Below are 26,129 nucleotides of genomic sequence, written 5' to 3'. Positions count from 1 at the left end.
ACGGTGGAGTTATGTCTGACGTAGGTAGGTGTTCAGGATCATTCATTTGATCATCAGTAGTCACGTCCGCTATGCGTAGATCTTCCCCTCTTATTTCTTGTACTCGTAAGTTTAGCCACCAAATATGTGCTTAGCCGCTGCTGCAACCTCGCCACTTAACCTTACCTCACCTATTAAGCTTTGCTAGTCTTGATACCTTTGGAAATGAGATGGCTGAGTCCCCTGTGGCTCACACATTACTACAACACCAGTTGCAGGTACAGGTAAATGTTACTTGACGCGAGCGCGTTGATTGTTCATTTGGAGTTGCTTCTTCTTCTTCGATCTAGGATGGGTTCCAAGCCGGCAACCTGAGATAGCAAGGATGGACGTCGTTCTTCTTTTCTCATTTATTTTCGTCTGTAGTCGGACCCTGCTCTTCTTCATGATGTTTATGTATTGTACTGTTGTGACTCTAATGTAGCTTGTGGCGAGTGTAAGCCAATTCTATATATATACCTCTTCTGTTCAGTACATGTACTTGTAACGATATCCATTCTTGCGACACGACGAGATGCGCTTCTATTCCTGACGAGACCCTCGTGCCAAATTGAGGATAGGGTTGCATCTTGGGCGTGACACTTGTGCTTCTTGATCTCCATCACCAAAGCGCCGCATGATCTCCATCACTAGAGGCTCACTAGGGACAGTGTGTTGTCTATGTATCCACACATGTATTTGAGTTTCCAATCAATACAATTCTAGCATGGATAATAAACGATTGTCGTGCACAAGGAAATGTAATAATAACCAATTTATTATTGCCTCTAGGGCATATTTCCAACAACTTGCCCATCTCACTCGTCACCTGATTGGTAGCTCCCGTGTCCATGTACCACGATGCATCAACATGATAGGAAGGAGTGTGACCTTGCTCATGATTCGCCATCGCAACCTATTTTTCATTGCCCTTGTCATTGTTCCCGATCCCCAAAAAATCATGCTTAAAGCGACGGTTGCAACGAGAAGCTATATGACCATCAAGGCCACAGAGCTCGCAGGGAACCTGAACACCACATGAAGGACAACACGTAGGGACGCGCCCGCCCGCAGAGGTAGTGGAGTTTCGTGGGTTGGGCGTGACCGTCGGTGGCTTGCCACCATCCGGCGGCTTTAAGGGTTTTCCCTTGCCACGCACGGTAGCGTTGGCAGATGGAAAACTCGGCGTAGAGCGGTGAGCCTTGACACGTTGTCTCGTGGTGAGAAGACGCGTGTACAGCTCATGCGGCTGAATGGGAGTGTCATGACCATTGATATTCTCCACCAAATTATCCTAGTCATCACCTAGTCCATTGAGAAGATAAGGGGTGAACTCATCCAGACCAAGAGCCTTGCCAATGGAGGCAAGTGTGTTTGTCATACCCGTCACTTTGTTGAAGTAGTCAGTGACGGTAAGGTCATTAAGCGTCACCTCCCCAAGCACTGTGCGAATAGCATGAGCACGCGCCTGAGACTGCGAAGCGAAACTAGTATGAAGAGCCATCCATGCATCCCGATACGCAACGGCGAAGATGACCAGTGACGAGATGTTGTCCGTAAGAGAGGACTGAATAGAAGAGAGGACGGCTTGATCCTGAGCTACCCAAGCATGTTGCACCAAATGATATGACGGAGGGCACGATAGTGTGCCATCTACATAGCCCTCCAGATAGTGACTGCGATGTAATGGCAGTACTTGAGCACGCCATGGTAGGTAGTTATCCGTCGTGAGCTTCACCGGGATCAGGTGCACAAAGTAGAACGATGCAGTCGCCATGACATGATCTGACGACCATGGTGGCGCATAGAAGCCCGGAGGCAAAGTAATGCCTCGCTGTACAAAAAAAGGCACCAACCCCGTGGAGGGACCGCCGTAGGGCAGCCCATATGACGAGAGAACGCCATGAATCACGGGGGTCGATGGGTAGGCGTCGTAAGTCGAGGGTGCAACAACACCATAGGGCGTCGGCGGCGCGGCGAGGGTACCAGGTGGTAACGGGTAAGGCAGCCACGCTTTGGTCGCGACGCCTCCAGGAGTCGGCGGTTGTAGAGGAGCGTCGTATGGTTGGGCGCACCCCGACCAAGGGTTGGCCGCGGGAGGCCCGTAGGCCGTTGGTGGCGTTGGAGCGAAGCCGGGAGGCGGGGATGAAGCGGCGTCATCGTAGGTGGGTGGTGGCGTGGCGACGACATAGGGAGCCAACAACGGCGGGCCACACACAGGAGCGGCAATGGCCTGATCGGCGGCTGCCGTGGAGGCACTGAGCATGAAGGGCAGTGGACGTGAAGACATGAACGGAGAGGCCGCAGCGGCGGGCGGGGCGGCGACGACCGAGGAAGGCGCGGAAGACATGATCTAACCTAATCTGATACCATGTAAAACTTGAGATTGTGGGAAACAACACGACACTCTAATACGGGTGTGGCTCTCTTATATATATAGGGGTACACGGTATGTACAAATATCAAGTTTATCTCATCCAAAAATCAACTTGCTGACATCTTCACAAAGCCACTTCAACATCCCCAGTTTGAAGGTTGTAGGAGCAATCTTAACTTGCTTTGTACTTTCGGACATAGTTAAGATTAAGGGAGAGTGTTAGACTGTATATTTACATAGAGTTTCTGTATATAACTGTATTTGTATTTGTATTGTACATACCATGTACCCCTATATGTATAAGAGTGCCACACCTGTATTAGGGTGTCGTGCAGTTTTTTACAAACCCTAAGGTTTACATCTACCGTCATAGACCCAGACGGTAGGAAAAATTGTCGGATCCTGATTTTTTTTTTTTGCAACCAGGGTCAGATCTCGAACAACTTTCTAAAAAGGGTCAAAACACCAAATTTTGACCCACCATATCTGTTTCAGCTATATGATTATACTACCTGACAATCCATCCAAAAGACACGCACCATGTTTTTTTTCTTCACTTTTCCAGCTCAAGGGGTGTATTTGAATTACGAAGCCGTGCGACACATTTCGGTTGTACTAACCCCACTCAAGCAACTTTTAGCAACACAGATCACAGCACACCAACCTCCATTAAACAACACAAACACATGGAGACTAGAAAGGTGCGAAGCTACTTAATCATATTCAAATCAGCTACTCAGCTATACTAGTGCAATCTAATGACCACGGGGTGGAAGACGTAAAATGCGAAAACTCCAGGGGCTCCGTTGCAAAACAAAAAGGCACGGACCCGGTTATTACTACGCGTACCCAGCTAGAGTGCCCCCCTCCATTTGCTCTCTCTCTCTTTCGGTGTGTCAGGTGTCTCTCTCTGGGCTCCCGACATCGGCGGCGCCGCGGCGGCGGGCGGGCATTGGGAGCTCACGGCGCACAGCAGCGGCCGGCGGAGCGGGCGCGGGAGCAAGGGAGGGAGCTGTCCGGGGGCCATGCCGCGATCCGGGGCGTGATCCCGCCGGGGGATTGCTGGCCCGGGAGGGCCCGCGGCGATGAACGGGCCGAGCGCCGGCGCCGGCTCCGGCGGCGAGGGGAAGCTGGTGTACCAGGCCTGGAAAGGGAACAATGTGAGCCCGCTGCCTCCCCTCTCCTCCACCTCCCCCTTCCATGTCCCCCTCCCCCATTTTGTTCGGTGCGCGCGCGGATCTGTGCGTTCTCGAGGTGGTCGCTAGATTGGCTCGCGGAAAATGCGTGCTAGGGTTCTCCCGCTGAGCTCCGCGTAGATGGTCGCTCGTTTTTTCCCCTTGCGTTTCACTACGATTTTGTGCATCGTGTGCTAGGGGAGTGTAGGTTCTGGGACATGTATGTTGGTGTCCTTGTTCTTGTTCGTGAGGACAGTAAACGCCAGTGGATAGTTTCGGTTCGGGGACAGTTAATGTGGTGAGGAGGGGAGTTTTAGCTGGGACTTAATGCTCCTAGAAGTAATGAATCTATTAATGATCCTTCCACTTGATGATGCTAAATCGTAAGAGTATGCTATTTCGCGTCATCTTGTTCTTTTCCGAACGAATTATGCATAGAGAAAGTGTAATTGGTGACTACGTTAGCTTGGGACGAAGTTTGTCTGTACGAGATCTTCAGACTGTTATTGTGCAGGTGGGCAGTGGCAAAATGTGACCGGGACTGATATTATGTGCTGTCTATTTGCAGGTGTTTTTCCTCCAGGGGAGGTTTATATTTGGGCCTGATGCGAGATCCTTGTTTGTCACCATGTTCCTCATTATCGCTCCAGTAACAGTCTTCTGTGTGTTCGTCGCGAAAGAATTGATGAATGGCTTCTCTTATGGCCTGGGGTTACCGGTGATGGTTGTGGCAGTTGTATTCACGGCATATGTGAGTACCATTTGCACCCCTTTTGGATCACCTTCTTCCTTGATTTTTAGATGTCTTGCACTCAGTACATGCTATTGTTTGGGGATTGTCGGTGGGACCTTCATTAGTTACAAGCTGCTTTTCAAGTTCAGATAATTTACATGCTGTGAATATATTTTTGTGAAAGAGAGGCCTCTCTCTCCAATTTCCATTAAAAAAACAGAAGCAATATGGTTCGATTACAAGGCTGTGAATCTGTTCTGGGTTTATGTGATTACATGTCCAATCAATAGGAAGTCAGAAACATGAGTTGAAGTACAGATTGTACCACTATTAGTATGTGCCTTTACTTTAAACTGTTCGTTAATTAGCCGATTCGTTCCAGATAATATAGGACATGTTTATCGACCAATTGATCCTGATTGTATAAATGCAATTGAGTTTGTGGATATCAAGGAAGGGGGCCATAGCTTGTTCTACCCTTGAACATGCTGGCCAATAGCACTAGCATATTTTGATGCTGCTATCCCCTCACATCTTTCGAACTGGATATAAACACAATGTTGTTGTCCTTGTTTGTGATTTTCCTGGTAAACAGAAAAGTGTATGTATCCACAGTACTCTTCACTTACTGCTTTGGCATTTCTGTCATCTGTCACTTTGCAGGATTTGAGTCTTCTATTTCTCACTTCTGGGAGGGATCCAGGAATCATACCTCGAAATGCACATCCTCCAGAACCTGAGGGTTTTGAAGGCAATGCTGAAGTTGGAGCTAACCAGACTCCACCATTGCGGTTGCCCCGAGTGAAGGATGTCGTTGTGAATGGAATCACTGTGAAGACAAAGTACTGTGACACCTGTATGCTGTACCGTCCTCCTCGATGCTCCCATTGCTCTATCTGCAACAACTGTGTCGAGCGATTTGACCATCACTGCCCATGGGTTGGGCAGTGCATAGGACTTGTAAGTTCATTAACCGAATACACAGTGCATAGCATGTCCTACATTTTTTTTATTGTCTTGTGCATGCCACACTTATATTTGGTTCTTGAGAACTTATCTAAGAGGTCTGAACTCTTTGCTATGCAACATTTCATCTCCTGTTGTACTCTACACTTGTTGGTTTGATTCACTTGTATATGCTGACAGAATAGGATACTAGCATTTCATATTGTGGTATATAGAGGCTCCTGTTTCAACATGCCCAGTTCTGTTTTATTGATAGATTCTGAAATAATTTAAAGTGCTTACAAGGTTGCATATGATTGTGCAGCGGAATTACAGGTTCTTCTATATGTTTGTCTTCTCAACGACTCTTCTCTGCCTCTATGTCTTTGGATTCTCCTGGGTGTACATTATTAAGATCAGAGATGCGGAGCAGATAACAATATGGAAGGCAATGGCAAAGACCCCTGCGTCGATCGCTCTGGTTGTATACACATTTATTGCGGTTTGGTTTGTTGGTGGCCTCTCAGTGTTTCACTTGTATCTCATGAGCACTAACCAGGTAAATGCTGTTCCCTGAAATGGTATATTCCCAGTCTCGTGTCATGATTCCATTCTGTCAGTTGCTAACTGTTGTTGCCTTTTACTTCTGTAGACAACCTATGAGAACTTCAGGTATCGCTATGACCAACGGGCCAACCCATACAACAGGGGTGTTGTGGAGAACATCAAGGAGATCTTCTTCACGCCAATCCCTGCTTCCAGGAATGACTTCAGTGCCAGGGTTCCACAGGAGCAGGGCCTGAGGCCTCGCTCGACGAACGGTTTCATGAGCCCAAACATGGGGAGAGCTGTGGGCGACATCGAGATGGGCAGAAAGCCCGTGGCATGGGACGAGCCAAGGATGGCAGCCGAGATAGGCGACCTGGGAGGTCTGGGCAACTTGCTGGAGGACAAGGATGGCAGGTTCCGCAACACATCCCCTGATCTAAGCCGCGACGCCCTCGTGGTCGGAGGCTTGGACGAGCAAGGCTCCTCGGTGATGAACCCACCTCGGACGAGCTGGGGAGTCGAAGCGGGCAGATGATGGTAAGGTAATTGGTCAATTCGGCCATGTAAGCAGCTATAGTGGAGGACTAAGGGGTGTATGTTAGTGCCAGCTTATTCCTAGTTTGGTGTCGGGTTGAAACTCGCGGTCGCTGATGTTGTTATTAGGCCTATGACCTGGTTGTTGTTTTGCTTTGCATTTCATGTATCAGTGGATTTAAAGCAGATTGTTGGCGTGTGAGGTCTCCAGTTGAGTAGAATCCTGATTGGGTCTGTATATATGGTTTGGAGTGGTGAACCTGGAAATGGATTGGTTTGCTTTGGCTTCCGTTGTCAAAGATTTGTGAACGGCGTTGTACCTTTCAATTTGAGCTGTGCCACTCCAGAGCTTGAATGTCTCCCTATCTTTTTTAATGGCCAGATGTTGATTTTGCTGTTGCTGCAGTATGCATTTGCATTTTAGAATGCACTTGTGTGGTTGGACGTTGATGGAGCTACCTTATTCCAGTAGGAAACTTCACCATCTTGTGTATTGCTCATGAAATGGCAGTGTGCTCCTCTACTACTAGTAACATGATATCCCTGCTTTATATTTTAAAGCCAATCGGCCGAACAAAGGTACATGGTGTCAGAGAAAATCCTCAAAAACTTATCAAAACAGAAAACAGTGAAAATGCACAGTGTTCTACCAAACGCCACTAGAGTGCCGCCTAGGAGAAGCACATGAGATTTGCTGGTATGACCGATAACCCAATAATCCTACACCTACGTAATGTGGTTACATAATCTTACTTAAGCTTCGTAATCTAATTCTCCACCCTTTCCCTGATTTTCGCGGTGTGGCGCCTGAGCTGTTTTTCTTCCAGTCTAATCACAACAAGTCAACTATCACGTAACTTTATCTAGAATCTATCCATCACCGATAACCACCCACACTCATCGACAACACCCTAAGAAAGTAGTGCCGTCGTAGCCGCCAATGCACACGAAGATTTTCACCATGGGTGCCCAAAAGGAAGGGAGAGGACCAAAGCGGCGCCCCAAATGGAATGTGACACTTGCAGGCGTCATCATCGCCGGCATCGAGACGCAAAGCTTTCGCTCAGCCCCTCCACCTTCTGCACCATGAAAACATGTCACAAACCCACAATGACCGGAGACCCCCACGAGTGTGAGGAACTCCAGATCTAGATAGGGGTTACGTCATCACCGTCTGCGACAGCTTTGCCAGGACCACCAGCAACCGCGCATCACGCCACACACCCACACCTACGGTCGAAGCACACTTGATGGAGAGCCAAGACGCGTAGCCCACCATCCAGGGCCGCTGCCTCAGCATCCTTGGCCCCGAGCCCGCCCCCATTGCAAACCTCACACCACCGACCATCGCATGAGAACTCGGAAAGGCCACTCCCACACGTCCGTGAGCAACACTAAAAAAGTGAGTTATTTTCAAAAAAAGAAAAGAAAATGAATTACTTCATCCGTCCAGAAATACTTGTCATAAGAATAAATGTATCTAGCACCCCGTTTGGATGTGGGAAAATTAGCTTGGAATTGGCAATCTGGAATTGCCAGCCCAGATTCTGCTGTTTGGGGTGGTACAGAATTTGGGCTAGGAAAAGTTGTCCCAATTCCTAGTGAGCGAGCCACGCACCTCCCACGCTCGCGAAACGTTTCCGAGCTAGCGAGTCTGGAAAGGCTCGGAAACTCCCCCCCACCCCTGTCGCATACCTGTTTGTATCCTCCCCTCGCGACTTCGCAACCGACGGCGGCGACTCCGGTACCCTCCTCTCCCTCTCCCACCCGTCCCCTCCCTCCTCTCCCTCCCACCCGTCACCTCCCTCCTCTCCCTCCCACCCGTCCCCTCCCTCCTATTCCTCCTCTCCCTCTCCAGGCAGGAAACCCTAGATGGGGTACGGGATGTGCGCAGAGGAAGAGAGGAGGTAGTGAAAGGCTGGCGGGAGTGGCGCCATCCCCTCGAGCTCGCGAGTGGCGTAGGGTAACAGGGGGCGGTATGGAACACCGGTGGTAGTAGGTTTCTTGGGGTGTATGGGGGGGGGATTTATATGCATTCCAATACCAGAAATTTAAGAGCTGAAATTTGTGTGTTCTAAAGTTCGATTTGTTTGAACTATGCAGGTTCCAGGGGAATTTAGGAGCTAAAATTTCTGTGGTGTCAAGGTATATTATGTTGGGGAACGTCGCATGGGAAACAAAAATTTTCCTACGCGCACGAAGACCTATCATGGTGATGTCCATCTACGAGAGGGGATGAGTGATCTACGTACCCTTGTAGATCGTACAGCAGAAGCGTTAGTGAACGCGGTTGATGTAGTGGAACGTCCTCACGTCCCTCGATTCGCCCCGCGAACAATCCCGCGATCAGTCCCACGATCTAGTACCGAATGGACGGCACCTCCGCGTTCAGCACACGTACAGCTCGACGATGATCTCGGCCTTCTTGATCCAGCAAGAGAGACGAAGAGGTAGAAGAGTTCTCCGGCAGCGTGACGGTGCTCCGGAGGTTGGTGATGACCTTGTCTCAGCAGGGCTCCGCCCGAGCTCCGCAGAAACGCGATCTAGAGGAAAAACCGTGGAGGTATGTGGTCGGGCTGCCGTGGAAAAGTCGTCTCAAATCAGCCCTAAAACCTCTGTATATATAGGTGGGAGGGAGGGGACCTTGCCTTGGGGCTCAAGGAGCCCCAAGGGGGTCGGCCGAGTCCAAGGGGGGAGGACTCCCCCCCCCAAACCGAGTTGGACTTGGTTTGGTGGGAGGTAGTCCTTCCCTTCCTTCCCACCTCCTCTTTTTTTTTCTCTTGATTTTCTCTTCTTGGCGCATAGAGCCCTTTTGGGCTGTCCCACCAGCCCACTAAGGGCTAGTGTGCCACCCTCAAGGCCTATGGGCTTCCCCGGGGTGGGTTGCCCCCCCGGTGAACTCCCGGAACCCATTCGTCATTCCCGGTACATTCCCGGTAACTCCGAAAACCTTCCGGTAATCAAATGAGGTCATCCTATATATCAATCTTCGTTTCCGGACTATTCCGGAAACCCTCATGACGTCCGTGATCTCATCCGGGACTCCGAACAACATTCGGTAACCAACCATATAACTCAAATACGCATAAAACAACGTCGAACCTTAAGTGTGCAGACCCTGCGGGTTCGAGAACTATGTAGACATGACCCGAGAGACTCCTCGGTCAATATCCAATAGCGGGACCTGGATGCCCATATTGGATCCTACATATTCTACGAAGATCTTATCGTTTGAACCTCAGTGCTAAGGATTCATATAATCCCGTACGTCATTCCCTTTGTCCTTCGGTATGTTACTTGCCCGAGATTCGATCGTCAGTATACGTATACCTATTTCAATCTCGTTTACCGACAAGTCTCTTTACTCGTTCCGTAATACAAGATCCCGCAACTTACACTAAGTTACATTGCTTGCAAGGCTTGTGTGTGATGTTGTATTACCGAGTAGGCCCCGAGATACCTCTCCGTCACACGGACTGACAAATCCCAATCTTGATCCATACTAACTCAACTAACACCTTCGGAGATACCTGTAGAGCATCTTTATAGTCACCCAGTTACGTTGCGACGTTTGATACACACAAAGTATTCCTCCGGTGTCAGTGAGTTATATGATCTCATGGTCATAGGAATAAATACTTGACACGCAGAAAACAGTAGCAACAAAATGACACGATCAACATGCTACGTCTATTAGTTTGGGTCTAGTCCATCACGTGATTCTCCTAATGACGTGATCCAGTTATCAAGCAACAACACCTTGTTCATAATCAGAAGACACTGACTATCTTTGATCAACTGGCTAGCCAACTAGAGGCTTGCTAGGGACGGTGTTTTGTCTATGTATCCACACATGTAAATGAGTCTTCATTCAATACAATTATAGCATGGATAATAAACGATTATCTTGATACAGGAATTATAATAATAACTATATTTATTATTGCCTCTAGGGCATAATTCCAACAGTCTCCCACTTGCACTAGAGTCAATAATCTAGCCCTCACATCATCATGTGAACTACATTGTAATAAATCTAACACCCATACAGTTCTGGTGTTGATCATGTTTTGGCCGTGGAAGAGGCTTAGTCAGCGGGTCTGCTACATTCAGATCCGTGTGCACTTTGCATATATTCACGTCCTCTCCCTCGACGTAGTCGCGGATGAGGTTGAAGCGTCGTTTGATGTGTCTGGTCTTCTTGTGAAACCATGGTTCCTTTGCTAAGGCAATGGCACCCGTGTTGTCACAGAACAAGGTTATTGGATTCAGTGCGCTTGGCACCACTCCAAGATCCATCATGAACTGCTTCATCCAGACACCCTCCTTAGCCGCCTCCGAGGCAGCCATGTACTCCGCTTCACATGTAGAATATGCTACGACGCTTTGCTTGGAACTGCACCAGATTACTGCACCCCCATTAAGAATGAATACGTATCTGGTTTGCGACTTAGAGTCGTACGGATCTGTGTCAAAGCTTGCATCGACGTAACCTTTTACGGCGAGCTCTTCGTCACCTCCATACACGAGAAACATCTCCTTAGTCCTTTTCGGGTACTTCAGGATATTCTTGACCGCTGTCCAGTGATCCACTCCTGGATTACTCTGGAACCTACCTGGCATACTTATGGCCAGGCTAACATCCGGTCTAGTGCACAGCATCGCATACATGATAGAACCCATGGCTGAAGCATAGGGGACGGAGCGCATATGCTCTCTATCTTCATCAGTTGCTGGGCACTGAGTCTTACTCAATCTCGTACCTTGTAGAACTGGCAAGAACCCTTTCTTGGACTGTTCCATTTTGAACCTCTTCAAAACTTTATCAAGGTATGTGCTTTGTGAAAGTCCTATCAGGCGTTTTGATCTATCCCTATAGATCTTAATGCCTAGAATGTAAGCAGCTTCTCCTAGGTCCTTCATAGAGAAACTTTTATTCAAGTAACCTTTTATGCTCTCCAAAAACTCTACGTTGTTTCCAATCAGTAATATGTCATCCACATATAATATTAGAAACGCCACAGAGCTCCCACTCACTTTCTTGTAAATACAAGATTCTCCAACCACTTGTATAAACCCAAATGCTTTGATCACCTCATCAAAGCGTTTGTTCCAACTCCGAGATGCTTGCACCAGTCCATAAATGGATCGCTGGAGCTTGCACACCTTGTTAGCATTCTTAGGATCGACAAAACCTTCGGGTTGTATCATATACAACTCTTCCTTAAGAAAACCGTTAAGGAACGCCGTTTTGACATCCATCTGCCAGATTTCATAATCGAAAAATGCAGCTATTGCTAACATGATTCTGACGGACTTAAGCATCGCTACGGGTGAGAATGTCTCATCGTAGTCAATTCCTTGAACTTGTGAAAAACCCTTTGCCACAAGTCGAGCTTTATAAACGGTCACATTGCCGTCAGCGTCCGTCTTCCTCTTAAAGATCCATTTGTTCTGAATAGCCTTGCGACCCTCAGGTAGTACCTCCAAAGTCCACACTTTGTTCTCATACATGGATCCTATCTCGGATTTCATGGCTTCTAGCCATTTGTTGGAATCTGGGCTCACCATTGCTTCTTCATAATTTGCAGGTTCGTTGTTGTCTAACAACATGATTGATAAGACGGGATTACCGTACCACTCTGGAGCAGCACGTGATCTCGTCGACCTGCGTGGTTCGACAGAAACTTGAACTGGAGTTTCATGATCATCATCATTAACTTCCTCCTCAACCGGCATCGCAACGACAGAGGTTTCCCCTTGCCCTGCGCCACCATCCAGAGGGATGAGAGGTTCGACAACCTCGTCAAGTTCTATCTTCCTCCCACTCAATTCTCTCGAGAGAAACTCCTTCTCGAGAAAAGCTCCGTTTTTTACCAACAAACACTTTGCCCTCGGATTTGAGATAGAAGGTGTACCCAACTGTCTCTTTTGGGTAACCTATGAAGACGCACTTTTCCGCTTTGGGTTCCAGCTTTTCAGGCTAAAGCTTTTTGACATAAGCATCACATCCCCAAACTTTAAGAAACGACAACTTTGGCCTTTTGCCATACCACAGTTCGTGTGGTGTCGTCTCAACGGCTTTTGATGGTGCCCTATTTAAAGTGAATGCAGCTGTTTCTAATGCATAACCCCAAAACGATAACGGCAAATCAGTAAGAGACATCATAGATCGCACCATCTCTAATAGAGTACGATTACGACGTTCGGACACACCATTACGCTGTGGTGTTCCAGGCGGTGTTAACTGTGAAACAATTCCACATTGTCTTAAGTGAGTACCAAACTCGAAACTCAGATATTCACCCCCACGATCAGACCGTAGGAACTTGATCTTCTTGTTACGATGATTTTTCACTTCACTCTGAAATTGCTTGAACTTTTCAAATGTTTTAGACTTGTGCTTCATCAAGTAGAAATAACCATATCTACTTAAATCGTCAGTGAAGGTGAGAAAATAACGATATCCGCCGCGTGCCTCCACGCTCATCGGACCACACACATCGGTATGTATGATTTCCAACAAGTCACTTGCACGCTCCATTGTTCCGGAGAACGGAGTCTTAGTCATCTTGCCCATGAGGCATGGTTCGCACGTGTCAAGTGAATCAAAGTCAAGTGACTCCAAAAGTCCATCAGCATGGAGTTTCTTCATGCGCTTTACACCAATATGACCTAAACGGCAGTGCCACAAAAATATGGTGCTATCATTGTTAACTCTAACTCTTTTGGTCTCAATGTTATGTATATGCGTATCGCTATCAAGATTCAATATGAACAATCCTCTCACATTCGGTGCATGACCATAAAAGATGTTACTCATAGAAATAGAACAACCATTATTCTCTGACTTAAAAGAGTAACCGTCTCGCAATAAACAAGATCCAGATATAATGTTCATGCTCAACGCAGGCACTAAATAACAATGATTTAAGTTCATCACTAATCCTGATGGTAACTGAAGTGACACTGTGCCGACGGCGATTGCATCAACTTTGGAACCATTTCCTACGCGCATCGTCACTTCATCTTTCGCCAGCCTTCGTCTATTCCACAGTTCCTGTTTCGAGTTGCAAATATGAGCAACAGAACCGGTATCGAATACCCAGGCACTACTACGAGAGCCGGTTAAGTACACATCAATAACATGTATATCAAATATACCTGATTTTTCTTTGGCCGCCTTCTTATCTGCCCGATACTTGGGGCAATTGCGCTTCCAGTGACCCATACCCTTGCAATAGTAACACTCCGTTTCAGGCTTAGGTCCAGCTTTGGGTTTCTTCGGCGGATTGGCAACAGGCTTGCCGCTCTTCTTCGAATTACCCTTCTTGCCTTTGTCGTTTCTCTTGAAACTAGTGGTCTTATTCACCATCAACACTTGATGCTCTTTACGGAGTTCAGACTCTGCGACTTTCAACATCGCAAACAACTCGCCGGGTGACTTGTTCATCCCTTGCATGTTGTAGTTCAACACAAAGCCTTTATAGCTTGGCGGCAGTGATTGAAGGATTCTGTCAGTGATAGCCTCTTGCGGGAGTTCAATCCCCAGCTCAGCTAGACGGTTTGAGTACCCAGACATTTTGAGCACATGTTCACTGACAGACGAGTTTTCCTCCATCTTGCAAGCATAGAATTTATCGGAGGTCTCATACCTCTCGATCCGGGCGTTCTTCTGAAAGATAAACTTCAACTCCTGGAACATCTCAAATGCTCCATGACGCTCAAAGCGACGTTGAAGTCTCGGTTCTAAGCCATACAAGACTGCACATTGAACTATTGAGTAGTCCTCCTTACGTGCTAACCAAGCGTACTTAACATCCTGATCAGCCGTAGCGGGTGGTTCATCTCCTAACGCAGCATTAAGGACATAATCCTTCTTCCCAGCTTGTAAGATTAGCATAAGATTACGAGCCTAGTCTACAAAGTTGCTTCCATCATCTTTCAACTTAGCTTTCTCTAGAAATGTATTAAAATTCAGGATGACTGTCGCGTGAGCCATGATCTACAACACAAATATATTCAAAGTGGACTTAGACTATGTTCAAGATAATTAGAGTTCAACTTAATCAAATTATTTGCTAAACTCCCACTCAAAAAGTACATCTCTCTAGTCATTTGAGTGGTTCATGATCCACCTACACCATCTCAAGTCCGATCATCACGTGAGTTGAGTATAGTTTCAGTGGTAAGCATCCCTATGCTAATCATATCATCTATATGACTCATGATCGACCTTTCGGTCTCATGTGTTCCGAGGCCATGTCTGCACATGCTAGGCTCGTCAAGCTTAACCCGAGTGTTCCGCGTGCGTAACTGTTTTGCACCCGTTGTATGTGAACGTTGAGTCTATCACACCCGATCATCACGTGGTGTCTCGAAACGACGAACTGTAGCCACGGTGCACAGTCGGGGAGAACACAATTTCGTCTTGAAATTTTAGTGAGAGATCACCTCATAATGCTACCGTCGTTCTAAGCAAAATAAGGCGCATAAAAGGATTAACATCACATGCAATTCATAAGTGACATGATATGGCCATCATCACGTGCTTCCTGATCTCCATCACCAAAGCACCGGCACGATCTTCTTGTCACCGGCGCCACACCATGATCATCCATCAACGTGTTGCCATCGGGGTTGTCGTGCTACTCATGCTATTACTACTAAAGCTACATCCTAGCAAAATAGTAAACGCATCTGCAAGCACAAACGTTAGTATAAAGACAACCCTATGGCTCCTGCCGGTTGCCGTACCATCGACGTGCAAGTCGATATTTTCTATTACAACATGATCATCTCATACATCCAATATATCACATCACATCGTTGGCCATATCACATCATAAGCATACCCTGCAAAAACAAGTTAGACGTCCTCTAATTTTGTTGCTGCATGTTTTTACATGGTGACCAAGGGTATCTAGTAGGATCACATCTTACTTACGCAAACACCACAACGGAGATATATGAGTTGCTATTTAACCTCATCCAAGGACCTCCTCGGTCAAATCCGATTCAACTAAAGTTGGAGAAACCGACACTTGCCAGTCATCTTTGAGGAACGGGGTTACTCGTAACGATGAAACCAGTCTCTCGTAAGCGTACGAGTAATGTCGGTCCAAGCCGCTTCAATCCAACAATACCGCGGAATCAAGAAAAGACTAAGGAGGGCAGAAAAACGCACATCACCGCCCACAAAAACTTTTGTGTTCTACTCGAGAAGACATCTACGCATGAACCTAGCTCTGATACCACTGTTGGGGAACGTCGCATGGGAAACAAAAATTTTCCTACGCGCACGAAGACCTATGATGGTGATGTCCATCTACGAGAGGGGATGAGTGATCTACGTACCCTTGTAGATCGTACAGCAGAAGCGTTAGTGAACGCGGTTGATGTAGTGGAGCGTCCTCACGTCCTTCGATCCGCCCCGCGAACAATCCCGCGATCAGTCCCACGATCTAGTACCGAACGGACAGCACCTCCGTGTTCAGCACACGTAGAGCTCGACGATGATCTCGGCCTTCTTGATCCAGCAAGAGAGACGGAGAGGTAGAAGAGTTCTCCGGCAGCGTGTCGGCGCTCCGGAGGTTGGTGATGACCTTGTCTCGCAAGGGCTCCGCCCGAGCTCCGCAGAAACGCGATCTAGAGGAAAAACCGTGGAGGTATGTGGTCGGGCTGCCGTGGAAAAGTCGTCTTAAATCAGCCCTAAAACCTCCGTATATATAGGTGGGAGGGAGGGGACCTTGCCTTGGGGCTCAAGGAGCCCCAAGGGGGTCGGCGAGTCCAAGGGGGGAGGACTCCCCCCTCCCCAAACCGAGTTGGACTTGGTTTGGTGGGAGGGAGTCCTTCCCTTCCTTCCCACCTCCTCTTTTTTTTCTTTTCTCTTGATTTTCTCTTCTTGGCGCATAGAGCCCTTTTGGGCTGTCCCACCAGCGCACTAAGGGCTAGTGTGCCACCCTCAAGGCCTATGGGCTTCCCCGGGGTGGGTTGCCCCCCCGGTGAACTCCCGGAACCCATTCGTCATTCCCGGTACATTCCCGGTAACTCCGAAAACCTTCCGGTAATCAAATGAGGTCATCCTATATATCAATCTTCGTTTCCGGACTATTCCGGAAACCCTCGTGACATCCGTGATCTCATCCGGGACTCCGAGCAACATTCGGTAACCAACCATATAACTCAAATACGCATAAAACAACGTCGAACCTTAAGTGTGCAGACCCTGCGGGTTCGAGAACTATGTAGACATGACCCGAGAGACTCCTCGGTCAATATCCAATAGCGGGACCTGGATGCCCATATTGGATCCTACATATTCTACGAAGATCTTATCGTTTGAACCTTAGTGCTAAGGATTCATATAATCCCGTACGTCATTCCCTTTTTCCTTCGGTATGTTACTTGCCCGAGATTCGATCATCAGTATCCGTATACCTATTTCAATCTCGTTTACCGACAAGTCTCTTTACTCGTTCCGTAATACAAGATCCCGCAACTTACACTAAGTTACATTGCTTGCAAGGCTTGTGTGTGATGTTGTATTACCGAGTGGGCCCCGAGATACCTCTCCGTCACACAGAGTGACAAATCCCAATCTTGATCCATACTAACTCAACTAACACCTTCGGAGATACCTGTAGAGCATCTTTATAGTCACCCAGTTACGTTGCGACGTTTGATACACACAAAGTATTCCTCCGGTGTCAGTGAGTTATATGATCTCATGGTCATAGGAATAAATACTTGACACGCAGAAAACAGTAGCAACAAAATGACACGATCAACATGCTACGTCTATTAGTTTGGGTCTAGTCCATCACGTGATTCTCCTAATGACGTGATCCAGTTATCAAGCAACAACACCTTGTTCATAATCAGAAGACACTGACTATCTTTGATCAACTGGCTAGCCAACTAGAGGCTTGCTAGGGACGGTGTTTTGTCTATGTATCCACACATGTAAATGAGTCTTAATTCAATACAATTATAGCATGGATAATAAACGATTATCTTGATACAGGAATTATAATAATAACTATATTTATTATTGCCTCTAGGGCATAATTCCAACATATTATGCCTCCTACTTCATGTGTGTAGTGTGCTTTTGTTTTGTCATTTATTATATACATGTTGCTGCGATGTTTTATTACGTATCAATGCTCTGAATAATTCATGAACAAATGGTGTGTGCATTGTAGCTTATTTCATCATGTCTCAACGAGAGTTGGTTGCCTATTACCGAAGAGAACAAAAGAAGAAAAATAAAGAGGATATTGTTGACAAAGAAATATTTCAAAATTTCATGTCTAGCATTTGCTTATCTTAGTTCTCAAAGGGCACCGAGGGACCTCGGATGCTTCGATGATGATGAGGAAAAGGTTGCATATCAGAAGTATATACTGAAACAAACCTATGAGGGGTCCGAGACAACTTGCTATGATAAGCTACGCTTAACTAAAATAAACTTCCATGATCTTTGTGCCATGTTGCATGAGAAGTGTGGTCTCCAAGATAGCACGTTTGTAACGGTAGAAGAAAATGTTGCTATGTTCTTACAAGTTGTTGGACATGGATTTAAAATGAGGATGTTGGGCGGCACGTACCAGCGTTCTTTAGAGACTATCAGTAGGCATTTATCTACTATGTTATCGGCCATCCTATCTTTAACTAGGGAGTTTATCAAGCTTCCTGATCCTTCTATCACCCCTCCTGATGATTACAAGTGGAAGTGGTTTCCTAATGCAGTTGGTGCACTCGATGGGTGTCATATTCATGTGTTTGTTAATGATGTTGACAGAGGGAGGTATAGGAATAGGCATCAATATATAAGCACTAACATGCTAGGTGTGGTTGATTGGAACATGAAATTTCTCTATGTTCTACCTGGTTGGGTGGGTTCGGCATCAGACTCGAGAGTGCTAAAAGATGCTACGAGAATCTATCACGAAGATGCATTTGTTATACCACAGGGTACAATTCTTTCTCTTTGCGCTTCATTTCTTATATTTAATTGTTAGCTAACTTATGTACTTGTCAATAGGAAAGTACTATCTTGTTGATGCTGGCTATACCAATGGACCGGGATTTCTATCTCCATTCAGACCTACTCGGTACCACTCAAAAGAGTGGGTTGCAAGTCAACAACACCCCTAAATGAAAAAGAGTTGTATAACTTGCCCCATGCTCGTGCTAGAAATGTTGTGGAGAGAACCTTTGATTTGTTAAAGAAAAAACTGACCATCTTGCGTTCTTGTTCTTTCTTTGACATAGAGGACCAGGTAACACATGTCCATTTGGTTGTTCATATGGACCATCCTGTGTTCCTTCTTTGACCATCAACTAAATATTTGCAGATTCAACTTATTAATGCGTGTTATGTGTTACACAACTATGCAAGGGATAGGCAGCATATGCGAGATAATTTGTTGCTTCCGGAAGTCGATGCTGAGCTAGCGGCTATGGCTCTTGACCTTGGATTGCTTGTTGCTATCATGTTTGGTTGATGTGTGGACTATTATGTATTTTGTTGTTTGTGACATAAACTGTTCATTTGTGCTATGTGTAAGAGACATAAACTATCTATTTATGTTGTGTGTAAGAGACATAGACTACCAAAATTATTATCCATGATGTGTTCCGGGCACTTGAAAACTATTTTATGTCATTTGTTCATTCCGTATTTATCTGTACTTGTGTTATTATGTGTGCAAAACAATATATAAATATTCAAGTATACACATAATACTATTTTTCATACATGTATAGAAGTTTATATTGTGCAAGCTAAAAAAAAAATTCCAATTCCATTGTATGTACATCCAAACAACAATTGGAATTGGATGCTACCCTGTGATTCAAAGAGTAAAATTGCATGCACAACCAAACGGTAGAGTCCAAATTGGAGTCCGTTTTTCTTTCCATCTTGAATTTGGAATTATCAGTCCAGTTCAATTCCAAGCAGTTTTTCCAAACACATCGCACTTAGTATTTGGGTAGGCAGATTAAATTTCTCCGATAATTAAAGGAAAAATGCACTTCCTTCCCTCATCGGTGTCCCCGCCGCCACCGTCAACCCCCTTCCATCTCTTCCTCTGACAGGGTCGGCGGCCGCACCCTCGCCGTGGCCTCCGATTCTGGCCCACCCCGTACCAACGAAGAGGAAGGATAGGCCGTCGGTAGTGCGGCGTTTTGCTGCCCGTCGTCGTTCACGGATTCAAGGTAAGATGGGGGCGCCGTGCCGTGCCGTGCCTCCTCTCCAGCTCCTTCCGATCCGTTGATCTCACGAGGAATTATTAGAGCTGGAGAGATCAAATTTCCTTGCCGAATTTCCCCCTCCACGCCTAATACTATCTGTTTCCGCAGGTCTTGTGCTTCGATTTGATTCCTTACACGCGGAAGTGTAATAGCCGTGGTTGCTGCTACTGCTTGCCTGGCAATCAGGAGATGCGGACAGATTGTGGATCGCACATGCTTAATCTGCATAAAGTTCTGCTTCAAGTACATCATCAGGCACTAGTGCAAGAGCTACTCAGCTGGTTTGAAGAAAAGAAACGGACATTGCAGGTAACTATATCATGACACACAACAGTTCATCCTTGAGTTGCAGAAACCCAATCAAAGCATACTGATATCACACTGTATATTAATAAGAAGTCAAATGTGCGCACAAACATCGCACTTATTACATCAAACCGTACACGGATGCTTATGATGTTCGATACAGAGGAAAGCCACACGAATTCGAATCCAAGCATAGATACAACCATTTATGCTCAGTCGGAGCCACCACTAGGGCACTCATGTAGAGCAAGTAAACGGACACACTTAAGTTGTAATGCACGCAGAACATAAACACACAGCAGAAAGAAATCAACAGACAAGCAGAACAGATTGCAATCCACACTAGCACACGCAGACCAAACCATGGGATCAAAGGAGAGGCCCTTCCGGCGTCAAACCTGTTTCTTCCAGCAGAAAAAGAATGTTGCAGCATCATCTTCGCTCTCTTCTTCATCTCCTTTTGTTTAGTCTTGAGTTTCCGGTCCATTGGATCTAAAACTAGGCTTGTTTTTATGGTTTTCAATGGCCTCTCTCACCTCAGGAAGGACTTGGTCACCCTTGAACTCGAGATCCTTCAATCTGGGAAGTTTGTCGATGCCGGAGAGAGATGTGGAAGATGACCAAACAATCTTCTCGAGCTTAGGAGCACACCCACTGTTGAAGACAATCTTGGTGATGGCCGAGCAGTCAACAACAAGGAGGTTGAGCCATAAGAACTCATCTTTTTTCAATGTAATCTCGTTCTGACTTCCACTAAAAGACTTGTCCAGGAGCACCAAAGAGCGTATATTTGATTTCTTGGTGAGTAGTTGTAGAGCATCTTGCTGTAGCAGTGTACCAGAAAGAGTCAGCTTGGCTATATGTGTGGCATTGTCAAATGATGATAGCAAACTGCCGCAGAAGCTGCTATTCAACTCAAGCTCTTTCAAATTTGGAAGGTGGTCAACTCCAGAAATAGAACATATGCTGGTGATAGACAAAACCATCTTCTCGAGCTCACTGGCTGCCTCATCCTCAAAATTGATATTAGTCAAGTCTGACTCCTCAACAAGAAGGTACTTGAGGCATCCGAATTCACCTTTCTTGAAGTTCAGCTTGTGCTCGGTGCATGCAATATGTTGGAGCCTGACACACCGTAACTTGGGCAGCTTGGCAAGGACTTCCAGATCATCTTGGCTCAGCAGAGTGTGACATAGAGTTATCTTGGCAAGTTTGTTGGTATCACCTTTTATGAACAATGGAAGAAGACGCCACTTCTGCGAGGTTCCCCTGATGCTTAGACTCTCAAGAATCTTGGGATGGTTTTTTAGGTAAGATACATTGACTTCTGGTAGCTCTGCCTCATGTGGTACGGCTACGGAAATAGTGATTGACAGAGAACAGAGACACTCATGTAGGTCACTGATCGCCTTAAGCAAATTCCTTAGGTGACTATCCTTATCATCGATAACCACACCTAGCTTCCTCAGCTGCCATAGCCTCCCAATATCTTTTAAATCATGACTCTGTTGGGCCTTGACATTGGATAGTACCTCCATGTTTCCCATTTTGTCGATCCTATGAGGAATGCGGGGAGTAGATCCAAAATCGCTTGGATCAATGTGACCAGCAAGCAGACGCTTCAGCTTCAATAGCAAGATACGTGCTGTTGCATGTGGAGGCACCTTAGTTTCTCGGATATCCAGTACCTCTAGCTCACGGAGGTTGTTGATTTCATTGGGTAGCTGGGTAATATCTGTTCTCCTCAGGCTCAGATACTTGAGCAATAACATCTTGCTGCAGATATCCTTGAGGTACCGCTGGTTCTTCCCACCAAAGCACTGACAACCTTCTAGATCTAGCACCTTGAGCAAGGATACTTGAGATGATTTAGAGAGCCCCTTGAAGAATTGATCAATCCTATCAGAGCTGCGGAGTTGGAGATCGTTGAAAATGGAGAAGTGGCGAGCCAAATGATGTGACAGGCGTGTCTCCACAATGTGCTGTTTTCTGGCGATGGTGGTAATGAATCCATGAACTGGATGACTTACGACACAGCTCTTTACATTTCCCATGCCATCAATATCAGCAGGATCAACAAGGCACCGGCCAACGAGTGTGTCAAAACATCGGTTGGCCTGACGTACAGAACTGGGCCAATCTTCCTTGGATGTCAGCCCTTCTGCAACCCAGCGTGCAATCAAGGTTGACCGCCTGATCTTTTGTCCGTGAGAGAAGATAGCTAGGTACAGCAAGCAAGACTTGTATTCTTTAGGCAGGTCATTGTAAGAGAACTTGAACATAACCTTAGCGACGCTGTTGAATGATTTTGTTGTTGGTAAAGCCTGCAGGGTGCTGTTGAATGATTTTGTTGTTGGTAAAGCCTGCAGGGTGCTGTGCAGCTTGTGTAACTCCTCATCGCTCCTCTTGGGGTTAGCATACAAAGCATTAGTGAAGACCTTCATGCAGAATTCATGTGGCTCACACTGGTACAAGATATCATGAAATATTTGGGGGTTATAGCTGTCTTCATTCTTCTGCTGACTAGTAAGCTCGAGCATTGTATCATGGTAGAGGCCAGCAAGAGAATAGTCTATAGGTTCCCGCTGTGGATAGCAATATTCTTTAGCCATCTAGATGTCCTTTGTAGCGGCGGTGACGATCATCAAATCAGCGCTGCAGTTTAACAGGCTCAAAGCATTTCTGATATCCTCACATGAGGAAACATCCATCAGCTCATCAACTTTGAGGATAAACAGAGGGCATTCACACTCCTTAGCCCGGAACGGATGAGGATTCAAGTTGTTTTTAATCTCGTCCACGAGCCCTTTGATCTTGAGCTGCTCTTTGAACTCGTGCTTCATTTTCTCCATCATCTCATCCACGAAACAGGCAAACATTTTTTCAGAAACAGTTTCTGGGTTTTGATCCGGAGCACCAGGTTCACTCGTCCCTTCACTCTTGTCATATTTGCCTTGCTGCAGCTCCCGTAAGATGTCTTCCTTTGCGTTGTGGATGAGTATTTTTATTTGATCCTCACCCAGTGTAGCTGTTGTCTTTGTAGCTTCTTTGTCCAAGGATCTGTCTTGAGCCTGCACGGGCTCGTTGCTGTTGCTGCTGCTCTCGGGAAACAGCTTCCGCAGGATGTGTGCATATTGTGCCTTATTTAGCTGAATCCATGTCGCCTCTTCTTCTTCTTCTTCTTCTTCTTTTTCTTCTTCGTCTTCTTCTTCGTCATGGTCTTCTTCTTCTTTCTCCCTTTCTTCCTCCTCCTCCCCCTCCTTATCTGTGGTTACTTTTCCTCCCCCATCCTCTGTATCCTCCTCCCTATTCATGGCTACTTCTCCTCCCCCCTCCTCCATATGTTTGCATGTTACTTTTCCTCCTCGTCCTTCTTCTTTCATATGCTTCGTAGCAACTTCTTCTCCTTCCTCCTCCCTATGCATGGTTACTTCCCCTCCCCCTTCCTCCACATGCTTGGCTTCTCCTTCCTCCTCCATATGTATGGTTATTTCTCCTCCCCCCTCCTCCATATGCTTGGCCACGGATTCTTCTCCTTCCTTCACCCCCATATGCTTGGCAGCTTCTTCCTCTTCAAGCTTCTTGTCCTTTTCCTTTGCTTCCATACGCTCCTTAAGCTTCTTGATGATGATGTTCTTCTTGTCCCACGGTGGTAATCTATGCATGCCTTTGTCCTTCCCATTTTGATCTCGTTGAAACGCTGTCTGGAGCAGCAGCTGAAGTAGTTCGTCCAGGTCCAACTGGTCAGAATTACCCTGCAGCTTGTCACCCTTGTGTTGTCCGTCGCCCTTTGCTAGTCGACCATGAATACCACTTTTGATTTTGTCAAGCTTTTCATCAATCTTCATCTCTTCAATAGTCTTCTCGATGTCAAGAAGAGCCATCTCCTTTTCACGGTAAATTTGCCATCTTCTCACGTAAACTTCCCAAGAGTCAAGATCCACTTGGCCTTTTGTGTCTTGCTCCTGGGGGTTGGATTTGGCATGCTTGAGCTTCCCCAGAATGTAGAAGAGAACCTCCTTGGGCTGTAGCGGCATAAAATTGGGGTGCACGGCCGGAGTGTCAACCACGACAATGCGATGGTAGGGAGTGCCCACCCGGTTTTGTCTCCGAACCCACATTTCCTCTACAAGAGCGAGGAGGTCCTGATATGTGTAGGGTGCCACAACGACTACGGACAAAGTTTCGCCAGCGCCTCCAGGAATTCCAACTATCCAGTCCCGTAGCTTTACCCTGACGTAGTCATTCAGTGTTCGTGAATCAGAATGACCGCCGGTTGCCATTGACCCCACGAGTTGGCCGTGACCGTCTTCTTCTTCTTCTTCGTCGTCGTCCCCATCAGCAGCATAGCCACCTGCCACAGCAGCCCATGACGACGACGATGCCGTCAAAGCCGATTGCCCCTTCCCTGACTTGGGTGGGAGTGGGACCTCCACGCCGTACCTCAGCCGCCGCTCGCCGACGTCGCGCGCCCGCTCCTTGAGCAGACGTAGCTCCTCGGCCGCGCGGTGCTGCGCGGCCAACTTGTGCAGGAACCAGGTCGCCCACCAGAGGTAGCCTCGAAGCCCGCCTCTGGCGCGGTGGATGTCGGGGTTCCCCCTGTAGAGGTAGAGGCCTATGGAGTTGTTGCAGTCCTGGGCGAGCAGCCGCACCTGGTTCATCCAGGTCGTGCTCGCCGCTGCCTGGGTGCGCCCACCTGGACAGGTGCGCCAGGAAGCTCTTCATGCTCTCCATCTCCTCCTTGATGAACTGCACGTCGTCCCCGACGCCACGAAGTAGCCGCGCCTCGCTGCGGATGACGCCCAGCAGCGAGCTCACGGCGCCCGCCGCGACCTCGGCCATGGCTCCCTCTCCCTGGTGGTTTCTAGTTGAACTGGTGGAGGCTAGCTGAGCTGGGTGGTGGCGAGGACGCACACATTCTTCCCCGCTGAGCCAGAGGAGAATGTATGAGTGTTGGCGACTCACCCTGTCCAAATCGTCTTATGTTCTCCATGGCCACGAACTAATGTAAATCTTGACTTGACTTGACGAACTGTGTCGTCAAGGGCGTTCACACACTGTGCACTGACATCAACACTGTGGCCGCATTTGCTGCCACAACAGGCCAGTGTACCCGGGGTACTGGACGATGCAAATCATGTCGGTGGATAGAAAAGTTGATGGGGTGTGCGATGAGCTTGGGACCCTGGTTGGGGCTGCCATGGGCGCATGGGCACACCTTTTCAGACAATCATATAAAGAGCATCTTCACCGGAGCCACGCGCCTAAAAAAAGGCTTTTAAACACGCGTGCGACCGAGTCGGCAGCTCCACGACACTCGTAAAAATCGCGCGCTAAAAAACACTTGGTGCGTCGAATAGAATTGCATCGCGCGCGTTGCTTTTTTCCAGCATTCGCTACCACACGCTGAACAACGATTCGCCCGCGCAAATGTCCACCAACTGCCGGATCTGAAATATCCACCTGGGCGGGCAACTTCCCCATCCTCTGCGGCGACCCGTCAGCGCTCCCCCCCTTGTTTCCCACCGCACACACCGTTCCCCCTCTTCCCTGATGGCCACGACCGCTTCCTCCGTCACGGCCGCCCCAGGAGCGACCCGTTTCGCCGAGAAACATTGCCCTGCGGGGGTTTGCAGCTCGACGCCCACAAGGTGTTTGACAAAACGCCTGGAAGGTATATATTGCTAAACTTCATTTTTTGTAGATGATCTTGGTGGCTTTCTTATTGCTTGGAAGACAAAGAAATAGACTGCAGTTTCTCGCTCGAGTATCGAGGTTGAGTTGCGACCGATGGCTATGCTAACGGCTGAGGTGATCTGGTTACGATGGTTACTTGAGGATTTTGGTGTGTCTACTACTACATCGACTCCCTTATTGTGAGACAGCACATGTGCAATCACTATTGCGCGTGAACCGGTGAAGCATGAGCTCACAAAGCACATCAGTATGGATGCCCATTTTGTGTGTGTTGCTGTGCAGGATCAGACTCTCGCTCTTCACTATGTGCCCTGTGAGTTATAATTGACAGACTTCGTGAAGGCACAGACTCGAGTGCAGCATGGGTTCTTTCTTTTCAAACTCAGTGTTGTTGATTCATCATGAGTTTTGTGGGTGGGTGGGGGAGGAGGGGGGAAGGGTGGTAGATGTGTATAGTCCCCTTTTCGGAATATCCTTATTGTATAAGGGGTTTTCTGCATTTTACTTCACATGTACATGTATTGACATTTGA

At 47.2% G+C, this 26,129-nt stretch overlaps 1 protein-coding gene and 1 pseudogene across 1 annotated transcript; one reads left to right on the top strand and one right to left on the bottom strand.

Annotated features, from left to right (window-relative positions):
* The first annotated feature begins 3,268 nt into the window (after positions 1-3,268).
* Positions 3,269-6,658, top strand: LOC123445288 (probable protein S-acyltransferase 7). The gene is made up of 5 exons (XM_045122250.1): positions 3,269-3,555; positions 4,139-4,321; positions 4,967-5,263; positions 5,574-5,807; positions 5,901-6,658. The coding sequence occupies exons 1-5, from the start codon at positions 3,481-3,483 to the stop codon at positions 6,330-6,332; spliced, it is 1,221 nt and encodes a 406-aa protein (XP_044978185.1). The 5' UTR covers positions 3,269-3,480; the 3' UTR covers positions 6,333-6,658.
* Positions 6,659-19,207: 12,549 nt separating this feature from the next.
* Positions 19,208-24,811, bottom strand: LOC123445287 (annotated as a pseudogene).
* Positions 24,812-26,129: the final 1,318 nt, after the last annotated feature.

The sequence above is a fragment of the Hordeum vulgare genome, chromosome 3H (genome assembly GCF_904849725.1).
Source record: "Hordeum vulgare subsp. vulgare chromosome 3H, MorexV3_pseudomolecules_assembly, whole genome shotgun sequence".
Taxonomy (NCBI): domain Eukaryota; kingdom Viridiplantae; phylum Streptophyta; class Magnoliopsida; order Poales; family Poaceae; genus Hordeum; species Hordeum vulgare.
Note: the sequence above shows the minus strand (reverse complement) of the source record. Positions and strands in the feature narration are given on the sequence as shown.

Coding starts and splice junctions, on each gene's coding strand:
- LOC123445288 (XM_045122250.1), top strand. CDS start 3,481: ATGAACGGGCCGAGCGCCGGCGCCGGCTCCGGCGGCGAGGGGAAGCTG. Junction 4,322..4,966: donor CAGTTGTATTCACGGCATAT/GTGAGTACCATT, acceptor GTCACTTTGCAG/GATTTGAGTCTTCTATTTCT. Junction 5,808..5,900: donor ATCTCATGAGCACTAACCAG/GTAAATGCTGTT, acceptor TTACTTCTGTAG/ACAACCTATGAGAACTTCAG.